Genomic DNA, 14,322 nt, shown 5'->3' on the forward strand with positions numbered 1-14,322 from the left:
CCACGTGCTTTTGGGTCTTGCATTGAGCAGTTAGCTTGATGCATTGTGAATATAGGAGGCCCAAGATTTCTTTGATGCTTTGGTTTAAAACATAGTGTCCAGGGGCTACAAGCTAGAGTTGTGTCTTGCCTTTTCCATACTTCATGCAGTCGAAATTGTCTACTTCATCCCAAAGAAAAGGGAGCAATGTTCGCTGTTCTGGACCAGTTGCTCTTTTAGGGGAGTTTCAAAGTTATTGTTCCAACTTTTTCACGATGCCCAATGGCAAGGTGTGGCCTATTCTGCGCTGGAAGCTCTTACATGTTCAAAAGTTCTGAATGGAATCTGTACAGTCAGTAGTTTCCTCCTCCATCTGAGGGAATTTGTGGCCTCTGTTTGACATTAGGGATTCCTATCTTCACTTCCCTATATTTCACCTTCATTAGTGCTACCTGCAGTTTTAGGGGCAGGAATAACTCCTCCTCCTCTCCCTCCCTTCCTCTCCTCCCTCCCTTCCTCCTTTCTTCCTCCTCCTCCTCCTCCTCCTCCAACACTGTTACCTGCCAGCCTGCAAAACTTGACCCTGTCTAACAGTTTACTTTTAAAAACTTTTGCACATATTTGCAAATATCTGCATAAGCCACAGTGCCCACATCTGTGTATACTTTGGTCTTAACTCTAAATTTCTAGAGTCCTCATAGTAGAAGCTCATACTGTATAAGAATGGATAGATTAACCACTTAAGATCCGGACCATTATGCAGGTTAAGGACCTGGCCCCTTTTTGCGATTCGGCACTGCGTCCCTTTAACTGACAATTGCGCGGTCGTGCGACGTGGCTCCTAAACAAAATTGGCGTCCTTTTTTCCCCACAAATAGATTATTCTTTTGGTGGTATTTGATCACCTCTGTGGTTTTTATTTTTTGCGCTATAAACAAAAATAGAGCGACAATTTTGAAAAAAATGCAATATTTTTTACAATTTTTTACTATAATAAATATCCCCAAAAAATGTTTCCTCAGTTTAGGCCGATACATATTCTTCTACATATTTTTGGTAAAAAAATTGTTTATCGATTGGTTTGCGCAAAATTTATAGCGTTTACAAAATAGGGGATAATTGTATGGCATTTTTATTAATATTTTTTTTTTATTACAAATGGCGGCGATCAGCGTTTTTTTGACACATTTTTGGGACCATTGTCATTTTCACAGCGAAAAGTGCTATAAAAATGCACTGATTACTGTGAAAATGACAATTGCAGTGTAGGAGTTAACCACTAGGGGGCGCTGAAGGGGTTAAGTGTGACCTCTTATGTGTTTCTAACTGTAGGGGGGCAGGGCTGGACGTGTGACGTCGGTGATTGTCTTTCCCTATATCAGGGAACAGACCATCACTGACATTGCCACAATGAAGAACAAGGAAGGTGTGTTTACACACACCTCTCCCCGTTCTTCAGCTCCTGTGACCGATCGTGGGACGCCAGCGGCGATCGGACCGTGTCGCAAGCGCGCCGCTGGCGGCGAGCTCGCGACCCCATGACTGGGCTCTTAAAAAGGACTTACAGGTACGTGCTTGTGCCCTTCTGCCGAAGTATATCGGCGTATAGGGTCCTTAAGTGGTTAAGGGCAGGTGTGTCTCACGAATCCTTGGTCAGAGCCTTTGCACAAGGGGTGGCTTGCATTGTTCCCCCAGTGCGCTCCACAGTAACTCCATGAGACCCCAGTCTGGTGTTGTCATTCCTTAAGAGACCAGTGTTTGAACGTATTCAGGATATTTCTCACCCTCTCCTGTCACGCAGGGTTGACTTTGTCATGACAATCACCTTGATTTGGATGGTATCGGAGCTTACGGCTGTGGAACCTTTTCTTGTATGGCACAAGGACAAGTTTGTTTCGAGACTTGGAAATTTCTTGCTGCCAAAGGTGGTCTTGGCGTTTCATCAGGACATGGTGTTGCCTCAGTTTCTCAATCTGCTGCCTTGTTGGTGTTGCTGAAGGCTTGTCTAGGCGACAGACTGCCTCTTAATCCACAGACGCTAGGTGGATTTGACAAGTCCTCACTCGGGCATTTGACCTGAAAGGTAGCGTTCCTAAGCCTTCCTGTGAAGGCCTGCTCCACCAGAAAAGTTGGTTTCTCATGGGCTTGTCAACATCAGACCTCTGTTTCCCAGGTCTGTAAGGCGTGTATATGGTACCCCTTCCTATTTTAGGACTCCTAAAGTCTGTCAGACATAGGTCTGTAAGGCGTGTATATGGTACCCCTTCCTATTTTAGGACTCCTAATATCTGTCAGACATAGGTCTGTAAGGCGTGTATATGGTACCCCTTCCTATTTTAGGACTCCTAATGTCTGTCAGACATAGGCCGAGCAGAATCATATTAAAAGAGGGTGCAGATTTGTTTATTCCATTGTTTATTGAATCAAGGCTGCAGTGGGTAACACAACACTGTTACTTTAACCCATTTAAAATGTATTTCATTATTTACATACTGCCATACTATGATTTGTTTGTTTTTTATACCTTTTTATGTCTCCAAACAGTATATCAGAGTAAAGCCACCTGCTTGAAGTTTTCCACATTTCCATGGCTGACCATAACTTCAACTGATAAGCATGTGCTCTCCTCAAATGAATGGTAAGTCTCACATTTGTCCATTAGAATACTGTTTTAAACATCATCTCCACCTTGATCCATGCACTAGGGGGGAGGGGTGGAATTTGCAGCAGAGACCGAAATAAAAAATCTGATAGGGGATTTAACCTTTTACATATTCTGGTAAAGAAAAAACAATTCTATGTCTGTCTGTGTTGCATTAGCTTCACTTCCTGTCTGGTTAAGGTCTCATTTATGCCTCGTTTCCACTGAGCGGAACGGTTCGGGTTGGTACAGTTTGGAAGAGTTAGAATGGTCCGGCCTATTCAGGTGAGCGTTCCCACTGCAAGTCAGACTGTCAGGGGCCATACAGGGTTTAAAAAAAAAAAAGCCCAGCGTGTCCGCCAATCAGTGGAATGTATTGTAGCTCCGCCCTAACCGAACCGTACCATTTTCTATGGCCCCACATCTGAAGCAGGACCCAGAATGGTGTGGTATGGTTTGGTTGTATGGGTTCGCTATTCATAATGGTAACACTCAAAATACCGAACCAACCTGAACCAATCCGCTCAGTGGAAACGAGGCATTAGATGAGTGCTGGCACCTGTAGTCTGTGAGTAAGTTTCTTGTTTATACATTATGTGGTCTTAGCTGCCAGGTGCAGCATGCAGGTAGCCTATTCAAGTCTATGTGGACACAGTAGATGCGCGAATATAGTTGCTCATCTAAATTTGACAGCCATGTGAGCGTGGATAAGCACCCTTGAACCCAGAGTCTGTGTTTTTGGGGTCACCCACTCGCACAGCTGTCAAAATGGGACGAGCAACTATATCCCTGCATTGTGCTTTGTCCTCATAGACATGAATATGCTGGCTTCATACAGCACCTAAAGGCTGAAAGGGGTTGTAAACTCTCATTGTTTTTCACCTTAATGCATTCTATGAAGACTAAGAAGATATAACCCATGCCAATGGTGTGGCAGAAAACATATAGCACAGTGAGGAAGGTTTGTGGTCCAGGGTGATAGGACAGTAAAAATTAGAAGCAGCTTGCGTTACACTAATAATGTAGTGCAAGCCGGCGGGCACTCTTTTGGTGCTGCCCCCCTGAAAAGTGCTGCCCTAGGCCTGGGCCTTGTTGGCCTAGGCCAGGATACAGTGTTGGTCAGTGTGAGGAATAGTGCCCCTTCATTGGTGTCGGTGGTAAGAATGGTGTCCCATCGATGGTGTCAGTGGAAAGAATAGTGTCCCATCGATGGTGTCGGTGGAAAGAATAGTGCCTCATCGATGGTGTCAGTGGGAAGAATAGTGCCCCATCATTGGTGTCAGTGGGAGGAATAATGCGCTATAGTTGGTGTCAATGGGGGGCCTCCAGGTTCCTTCTGTATTGAATTGTATTGTAACTGTACTGTCTTCCCTCATGTTGTTGTAAAAATTATTATTATTATTTCTTTATACTTGCGTTTGATGTATCAGGTCTGGGATTGGAATTTTTTTTACACTTTGCTTATTATGTTGCATAGGTCTTCTTTGAAGACATGCCAAATACACAGGGCCAGATCCACAGAACAATTACGCCGGCGTATCTATTGATATGCCGCATAATTTTAAAATTCCTGCGTCGTATCTTTGTTTTGTATCTACAAAACAAGATACGACGGCATCTCGGGTCGATCCGACAGGCATACGTCTTAGTACACCATCGGATCTTAGGTGCATTTTTTCCTCCGGCCGCTAGGTAGCGTTTCTGTCGAATTCCGCGTCGAGTATGCAAATTAGCTAGTTACGGCGATCCACGAACGTACGTCCGTCCGGCGCATTTTTTTTACGTCGTTTGCGTTCGGCTTTTTCCGGCGTATAGTTAAACCTGCTATTATGAGGCGTACTCAATGTTAAGTATGTCCGTCGTTCCCGCCTCGCGTTTTGAATTTTTTACGTCGTTTGCATAAGTCGTTCGCGAATAGGGATTTGCGTAGAATGACGTCACTCGTCGTAAGCATTGGCTTGTTCCGGTTTAATTTCGAGCATGCGCACTGGGATACCCCCACGGACGGCGCATGCGCAGTTAAAAAAAAAACTTTGTTTACGTCGGGTCACGACGTATTTTACATAAAACACGCCCCCATCACATCTATTTGAATTCCGCGCCCTTACGCCGCCAAAGATACACTACGCCGCCGTAACTTACGGCGCAAATTCTTTGAGGATTCGGAAAAAAATAAATAAGTTACAGTGGCGTAGTGTATCTTAGATACGCTGCGCCCGGCGGAAAGATGCGCCGAGGTACGTGAATCTACCCCACAGAGTTCATTGCATGCAGATTGAAAGGCTATTTTCCTACTTTCTCACTGTGGACCCTGCGGTTTACACAAGCTAGGACCCAATAAGAAGCTTTTCTTTACAGCATGCTGACTCTATCTATATTACCCTAATGAACACAAGTGTGATCACTTCTTGGGGGCAACAGATACTTCCAGAGCCTCTAGAAGAAGAACTGAACTAGATACACGTAATTAATATATCCCTTTCACTGCGTTGTCTTACTAAATTCAATTTGTCAGAAGGGTGAAGATGGACTCTACAGTATTAATAACACAGTCCTATAGGGAGGAAATGTACAATTATAAATAAATCACACAATATGGGATTTTAAGCGAGATGTCACATTTAATAGAATTTTGCATCAGTGTGAATTAAGCTTGCAACATTTTTCTCTTGCGTTGACACGTGTAATTAAATCCGAATACCCAGTTGTTGTTGTTTTTTTTAGCTCTGGAAATTAGTTTTTCACTCTGCAAGGAACCTTTTTGAAGAGGTGCACAGAATTATATTATTACTTTTACTACCTCTGTTTATTATTACCTAGATAAGGTCCTGGGCTATAGCATATTTATTGCTGTCGCAGATAAACTGCAGACACGAGGCCAGCTCGAGCTTTCACAAATGGATGTGCTACAACATACATATATTTGTCAACTCCCCAGAGCATCACAAATGGCCGAAAGATATGTCGTTATCAGGCAAGTGATACAAGGAATAAATAGTAGGAATACAGAAGCTTTGTTAGAGTCCGCTGAGGATTTAGTACTGCTCATAAGCTTTATTCCCAGTCGCGGTTTTTGTTTAGCCTCGCTATGTGGTGACATTTGAGTCTGCATCATGTAAAAAAAAAAAAAAGCGAAGTCAATTGAGGTTTGAAGTGCAGTCTAATTTCTGTTCTCTTCAAGCTACTGATGGCAAACAATCTTGTGGGATGATTGAAGCCTTTACAGCTTTATATCGTCTCGGCTGCGGAATTGTAAAAGTCAGCCCTTTAGCGTTGACCGCTAAAAAAGGTGCAGGTGTCTCCTTTTTTTTGAATGGACGCGTTTACGGATATTTTCCTGTCTCCTACAGGCTGGAATTCCTTGTATGCTCGTTTGGATTTTAATAGGTGCTTCATTATCATAACTATTTTAATTATAGGAAAATATTTGCCGCACACGAAAAAATACCATATGCCCGTCTGCTGCAGTATTTTAGCTAGCACAAGCACAACTGTAAGTGCTTTTTAATTGCTCAGCCACTTTATTATTCATTTGCATTGCTGAATATATTTTTATCTTTTTCAAAGACAAATATTCATGAATTGTATAAAGCATCAAATAAAAAAAAGTCAGTACATTTCATCAGTAAACCTGGAGTATCTGCTGTTGATCTCTAGAATGCCAAAAATGCAACTTTTTTTTTTTTTTTTTTTCTATAAAATTATTATGCTTTTCTGTCTGTGTCTACTGAATAAATACATAGTAAGTTGATTTTTTTTTCACACTTGACAGAGGTTCTCCATTTTTTTTTTTCTTGGTGTCAAATGTAAAAAAGCAAAGCCCAATTATATGTGTTATATTTATATTTTCTGCTACACTAAGCACTTTTTGTGAAATACAAAAGGCTTTCTCACTGTAAAAATAAAGCGGTATTGAGTGCCATGGCATATGCTGAAGAAGCAAAGGGCACAGTGCATGTAAGGTTTGTAAGAAAGCTGGCGAAAGGTAGACACCTCAAGGCAAAATGGTTGTGTGACATAGTAGTATGTACAAAACTGTAATCCATTTTCCATCTATTCTTTGCTTACAAATGATGCGACTTTAACTGATTGATATATTTTACACCCAGCTGTTCTTCTGCACCAGAGTTTGTATACCTTTGAACGAATAATGGAAGGAAATACAGTATATTTTTACAAATATTAACCACTTGAGATCCGCGCTATGGTCGAAAGACGTCCACAGCGCGGCTCTCAAGTGCCAGGTGGACGTCCATGGACGTCCTGCTGTTGTTGTTCCCTGTGCGCACCGCTGGGGGCGCGCAGCGGGGAAACAACGTGCCCGGCGCATCGCTCGGGAGCCGATGCGAGTGCCTGGCGGCCGCGATGTCCGCCAGACACTCGCGATCGTCGGTAACACAGCAGGACGTGGAGCTCTGTGTGTAAACACAGAGCTCTACGTGCTGTGAGGGAGAGAGGAGACCGATCTGTGTCCCTTTACATAGGGACACAGCATCGGTCACCTCCCCCAGTCAGTCCCCTCCCCCCACACAGTAAGAACACAATGAGGGAATACATTTAACCCCCTTCCTCACCCCCTAGTGTTAACCCCTTCACTGGCAGTCACATTTATACAGTAATTAGTGCATTTTTATAGCACTGATCGCTGTATAAATGTGAATGGTCCCAAAATTGTGTCAAAAGTGTCCGATACGTCCGTCGCAATATCGAAGCCCAGACAAAAAAATCGCAAATCGCCGCCATTACAAGTAAAAAAAAATAACATAAATCTATCCCCCATTTTGTAGGCACTATAACTTTTGCGCAAACCAGTCGCTTATTGCGATTTTTTTTTATTTATTTTTTTACAAAAATACGTCGAAAAATACGTATCGGCCTTAACTGAGAAAAAAAATAGTTTTTTTTAAAAAAAATTGGGATATTTATTATAGCAACAAGTAAAAAATATATATATATTTTTTTAAATTGTCGCTCTTTTTTTGTTTATAGCGCAAAAAATAAAAACCGCAGAGGTGATCAAATACCACCAAAATAAAGCTCTATTTGTGGGGAAAAAAGGACGCCAATTTTGTTTGGGAGCCACGTCGCACGACCGCGCAATTGTCAGTTAAAGCGACGCAGTGCCGGAAGCTGAAATTTCGCCTGGGCACGAAGGGGGTTTATGTGCCCAGTAAGGAAGTGGTTAAGCAGCTGCCATCCAAAATGATTTAATTTTGTTATGGGGCAGGATGTGTCTAATAATTTTTTTTGTAGTGTTGTGATCAAGAATATACTGAGCCCCCTTTCCTTTTTATCTCGCCAGACTGTACATTAAATGATTCCTTGCCAAAGTGACTGAGGCTCCATTTTAAAATATCAGAGTGATGGACATATTTTTCTAGAGTGCAGTTTATAAACCCACAGAGACAGCCAGTGTTCACATGAATGGTTGTGATCTGAGACAATGTACAGAGCTGTTTGGGGTGGCTCTGTACCTTGTGATTAGGGATAAGCTCAGGCATGTTTGGTTTTTAAATGGCATAGAATGGAAACGATTTTGCTTTATGATGGATGGATGGAATCCCGCACATGGGTATGGTGGGGTACCACATCCCTTAATGCATATATAGAGAAACAATCCTTAAAGCAGCAGTAAACTCTATTTTTTTCGAAGTTGTACCTACAGGTAAGTCTATAATAAGGCTTACCTGTAGGTGCAGTGAATATCTCCTAAACTTATGGTGTTTAGGAGATTTTCACACTAGATGCAGCCGGTGACATCACTGGTGCATGCACTCTGAAAGTCCAGAGATCACACACCTGCAAGAAGGACAAGGGGTATTCGTGTGCTGCTGGATGGCTTCATTCTAAGGCAAGTATTGCATAATGTGCTAGTATTCAATGCGTACAGGCACATCATGCAATTGCCTTGGAGGGGATTTTTTAGTTTTTACATGCCGCGGTTTACTACTGCTTTAAAGAACAAATAGACTTTCGTGCCACCCCAAGGAATCGCACAACATTAAAGTGGATGTAAACCCTCACAAATACCCAGTGAATGAAACCGCCTCGGATGACACACAGAGATGAAACAAATATGCCTACATAAGTTTTACATGTATATCTGCTGCCTTCAGTTTTCTAGACTCTTTAGAAACCGAATATGGTGTTAGAAATTTTTCTTCCTGTTTTCAGCAGTGGGAGGGGAGTCTTGGCATACACGGTGTGAGAGCTGATTGGAGGAAACGCACACACCCCCGTTCAACAAAGGCAGAGAAACTTGCAGGGCTGTGCTTTAAATAGACAATCTCTCTGCTTATCTATCTCTAAGGCCTCGTACAGACGAGCGGACATGTCCGATGGGATCATTTGGTCTAAACGCTGTACACACCATCAGACCAAATTCCCCGCGGACAGACCCGGAAGTTCAATGCTTCCACGCATGCGTCGAATCACTTCGACGCCATGCACGGGTTCTCGGGCCAGCGGACATGTCCGATGAGTCGTACTGACCATCGGACATGTCCGACGGACAGGCTTCCAGCGGACATGTTTCTTAGCATGCTAAGAAACATTTGTCCGCTGGAAACCTGTCCGGTCGGCCGGAAAATTGTCCAGTCGGCCCTACACACGACCGAACATGTCTGCTGAAACTGGTCCGCGGACCAGTTTCAGCAGACATGTTCGGTCGTGTGTACGAGGCCTTAGTTACCCCGCCAACACAAATTTCTAGCTGCTTTTATCTCCTGTGTCAGAGAGCTTGTCGGAAGTTATCATGCTGATAACAGAGGAACGGAGCAGCAGAAAGACATGGGACTCAGGGCTTTGGAGATAGATTTAATGAATAGGGTTTACATTCACTTTAAGTTTAAAGCAAAAATGTCTTTGCTTTTATTTAAAAAATGTATAAATTTAAAATTCTAACATTATATATGTTGCTTTTGTTTACCATAGATAAACTCCCTATTAGTATAGTATAGGGCCTCCTGCACATGGGAGTAAAAACCGCCACATCTGTTACTGATTTGAAATGAGATGCATTGTTGTCTATAGAACAATGCACACAGCTGGGTAAGGATGAGTAATACAGCGATGAGAACAGATCCGTAAAAAATAAATAAATTGAGAATGTTACATTTGAGTGCAGTATTTTCTCGCATACATGTGTGTACTCCTTCTATAAGCATGTTTATGCAAGTTTAAATGAGTATATTACAACTTTGGCAATGAAGAAGAATTGTACTCGTCTATATGCTTGCACCCCTTTACAATCCTATGCCCAAAATGACTCAGGTCTTTACACACACATTTTTTTAATGGAGGCTTTCTGTTAACATGTTCCTGCGTAAACATCAGTAAATAGTGACGCCCTTGTCTGAGTAGCTAGAGGGAGTATCTGCAGTTCCTCCACATGTGTTTCGTGGAAAGTGCTGCTTCTACAAAGGTAGATGAAGCAACCTGTAGTGACAGAACCGTGTACAAATTTAAAATAATAATATATCCATTTTATAACAGCTTGACTCACTAAAAATATCAGCTACAAGTGTGGTAGTTCATATGCTTAATGCCGCGTACAGACGATTGGACATTCCAACAACGAAACCGTGTTTTTTTTTTTTTTTTTCCCACAGTTGTTGGCTCAAACTTGTCTTGCATACACACGGTCGCACAAATGTTGTCAGAAATTCTGAACGCCAACAACGCGGTCATGTACAACATGTACGACGTCACTATTGAAGGGAAGTTCAATTCCAGTCATGTTAGTATAAGTTTGGTGAGAGACGATTCGCGCTTTTCAGCCTCGTGCTTTTAAGTCCGTTACAGCGTGACAAATGTGCTATCTCCATTACGAACGCTAGTTTTACCAGACCGATCGCTTCCGTCTCGTACTTGATTCAGAGCATGCGTGGAATTTTGTGCGTCGGAATTGTCCACATATGATCGGAATTTACAGAACGGATTTTGTTGTTGGAAAATTTGAGAATCAGCTCTCAAATTTTTGTTGTCGGAAATCCCCAAAGAAAATGTTCGATGGAGCCTACACGGTCAGAATTTCTGACTGCAAGCTCCCATCGAACATTTTTCGTCAGAAATTCTGAGCGTGTGTACGCGGCATAAGTGTCATTATCCTTGGGCGAGTGTGGGAGCGCATATAAAAGGGTCCCTAGAAGATGGACAATAAACCATGAAAAACAAAAAGATTATATATATATATATATATATATATATATATATATATATATATATATATATATATATATATATATATATATATATATATATATATATATACAGAAGTGAAAGTAACAAAGCAGAAAGACTAATACCCTCCAACAGAGTATAACCAGTGAAGTGGGAACCTACCTGTATAGAATATATATGGGGTTGAATTACTAAAATTGGAGAGTGCAAAATCTTGTGCAGTCCTGCATAGAAACCAATTGGCTTCCATTTTTTTTTTTTTATTTTTTTTTTTATAGAGCTGAAGTTAGAAGCTGATTGGCTACCATGCACCAGTTCTTGCACGCTCCATCTTTAGTAAATTAACCTCTATCTGTCCATTACAGTTAAATAGGTTCACGTTTTTAGAAAAAAATAAATAAATCTGCACATTTTTTGCAGGTAAAAAAATGTGCATTTATTATTATTATTATTTATTATATATATATAATATATATAAAATATGTGTGTGTGTGTAATATATAAAAAAAAATGTTATAGCCTATAAAACCTTGCACCAGCAATTATCAGATCGCTGGTGCCATGCAGGTCTCCTTCAGATCTGTCAGTGTGTCTGTGTGCTTGTACAGGCAGGCAGATCGAATCTGGCAGGAGGAATCAATGAACTACCAAGGCGCTCCACAAATCCATGGTAGTTCATTAAGAACTATACGCCGACAACCACAAAAGATGTCGGAGCTTGTAGTTCATTCACACACAGAGCTGTGTAAATGAATGATGCGGCCACGCTGATTTTAACAAGTGACAGCGAGTACGAGGGAACTTCTCCCCAAACTGCTGCCACACGGAGGGGGGCAGGACTGGGCAGCAGCTGCAGCATTGGGAACATGTTACATGGTCCACCCTTTTAAAATGATTGGAACTTGTAACATGTTTCCAAAGATGAACTTATCCTTTTAAGCTTAGTACACATTATGAGAAAATCGGACACATGATCGTTCAATTTTCCTGGAACGTGCGTATCATGATGTAACCCAAAAATTATACTTCTCAAACGACAAAGGCAAATTCCAGTCCTGTGGGATAGTTCAGGTGGCTTCAGACTAGTGTCCAAACACGCTTGAGCTCACCCTACTTGTCATTACTGGGATGACCAATCACATTTAAAGCAAATATAAATACTCTGGTGAGGAATAAGGTAAGTATTACACCTTATTCCTCTACCTTTAGGCTTAACCAGCTATTAACCCTTGCAGTGTGGGCACCCCCCTACAAGGGATTTATTTTTATTTTTATGGTTGGAATGGGGCTTTAAGGCGAGTAAAAAAAGAACAGTAATGCAAAGGCACGAGGAAACACTAGTAAATATTAAGCCATCTTTCTCAATATTCCCTTTCTGTCTCTGGCATCAGTGTTTACCATGTTGGATAATATTTCTTATTTTGTAGTCGTCTTAACAGCTGAATCTTTTCTAATTATAGTCATAGTAATCCCACAGCACCCAAACAGTTTGCAATTCCAGGCTTTATTGTAGGATTCTACCATTACCTTGCAGAGTGTTTTAATACATTTCAGAAACGAAAAACCTACTAGAATGATTTGTGTCTCAGGTACTGAAAAGGTTGGGTCAGAACACCGAGCAAGTAGATTCATGTGGGCTGATTTCTTTTTTTTTTCACTTGTGTGACTTTTTTCTATTTTAATATTTTTTTAAGTATTTACACAAAAGAGAATACAAAAGTTATGACAAAGAATGCAGATCTTGGACAATGTAAAATACATACAGAATGGGTAGTAGTCCAAATCATTTTAACATAAAAGCGCATAGAAAATGTTTTTTTCCAAAAGAAGTAACTTCACAATCAGTTTAGAATTCACTGTCCTTGTGGGGTAACCCCAAGTCTTGTTCAAGACACTAAGTGGTGCAATTAACACAACATATCTCAGGCCCATTTAAATGGGTCTTGCCAAACTTGCATAAAAACACAGGGTGACTAAACACTGTGAATGCACCTATTTTAGTGTACCAACGTCCCGATAAAGTGACAATGGAAATTAATGGACTAATAAATTGGTCTTTTGACGGTACAAGTAGTTAATGTAAAAGATCTATAAATATTTATTTATAAAAAAACGCATAGATAGAAGCTTGTATACACAATTTCATAAGACAGTGTCAGCATATGATATCAGTTCATCTAACACCAAATAAGAGAAGGGTTTATACTTATGCAGATACATTCATAACCTAGGAACGCAAACATCAGAAAGGTATATATAAAACTCTTAGGCCTCGTACAGACAAGAGGATATCCGTTGGAAACGGTCCGCCGGACCGTTTCCAGCGGACATTTCTGCTCCCGATTTTGATCTGATGGGCTGTACACACCATCAGATCAAAATCCCAGCGGAAAACATACGCGGCGACGTGCGCGACCCTGGAAGGTAAATACTTCCACGCATGTGTCGAATCGAAGTTCAATGCTTCCAAGCATGCGTCGACTTGATTCTGAGCATGCGCGGGTTTTTAACCAATGCTTTTGCATACTAACGATCGGTTTTGACCTATCGGTTAGGTGTTCATCGTTTAAATTTTAAAGCAAGTTCTCATTTTTTTGACCGAAGGTTAACTGACCGATGGGGCCCACACACAATCAGTTTGGACCGGTGAAAAGGTCCTTCAGTCCGTTTTCATCAGTTTTGACCGATCGTGTGTACGCGGTCTTAGTGTTTGGCTTGTGGTAGCAGTGCAGCCCTATTACCTGCCCACCAAATGCACTCGGGTGTGGGGAGGGGGGTTAATTTTTTTTTACGATTACACAAAAATGGCATGATTGTACCCCCTTTGCAGCCTAAGTGGCAAAAAGCAGCTCAACTGCCTAATTTTACCTAATCGGTCTCACCGTGTCAGGTGTGTTTTGCTGTCATTGTGTATTTAAAGGGTAACTCCAATTTTGTTGAGAAAAAACATTTCCTCTGGGTGATCAATATATATTACAAGGATTTTAACCATTTTTAATTTTTTTTGCAGATTCCTACTTTTTGTTATTTAGAATACATAACTGTGTTTGTCTGTCCATATGTAAATGAATGTGAATGGGAGTGTTTTTTTATAATAATCAGTGATGCACTAGCAGGGTTCTAATAAGGAAAGCGGCAGAATCTGCATGCCTTTTGGATGTAATATCCCTTTGGGACTATCTCGCCAAAAATTAAATGCCCAAAATCTGACTTAGTGCAGACTTCTGGAAAAACCCAATAAGCCAATCACACAAGCAAAAAAATACATTTCTGGGGGGCATTGTGTACAGAACCCCTCCAGGTAGCCACACGGCATTGCATTTTACAGGAAATTATAGTGTTGTAGATTGAAAAGGAAGGTAATTTTTAATAATATTCAATTACACCTTGATGTGTGTTTTAATTGTATATGCTGTATTACTTTTTTACTATTTTTATCCCACACAAGTGGTTACCTTTTTAATTTTCACTTGTTTTATAACTACAGTTTGTGGTCACTGTAGCTTTGTTTTGTTTTTTTG

At 41.1% G+C, this 14,322-nt stretch overlaps 1 protein-coding gene across 1 annotated transcript in view; it reads left to right on the forward strand.

Annotated features, from left to right (window-relative positions):
* RTTN (rotatin) overlaps positions 1-14,322 on the forward strand; it is a 329,764-nt gene that overhangs the window by 25,826 nt on the left and 289,616 nt on the right. The window contains exon 6 of the mRNA XM_040353902.1: positions 2,524-2,617. Within this exon, the coding sequence (XP_040209836.1) occupies positions 2,524-2,617 (94 nt within the window). The remainder of the gene's footprint in view (positions 1-2,523; positions 2,618-14,322) is intronic.

Source organism: Rana temporaria, chromosome 5, assembly GCF_905171775.1.
Source record: "Rana temporaria chromosome 5, aRanTem1.1, whole genome shotgun sequence".
Taxonomy (NCBI): Eukaryota; Metazoa; Chordata; class Amphibia; order Anura; family Ranidae; genus Rana; species Rana temporaria.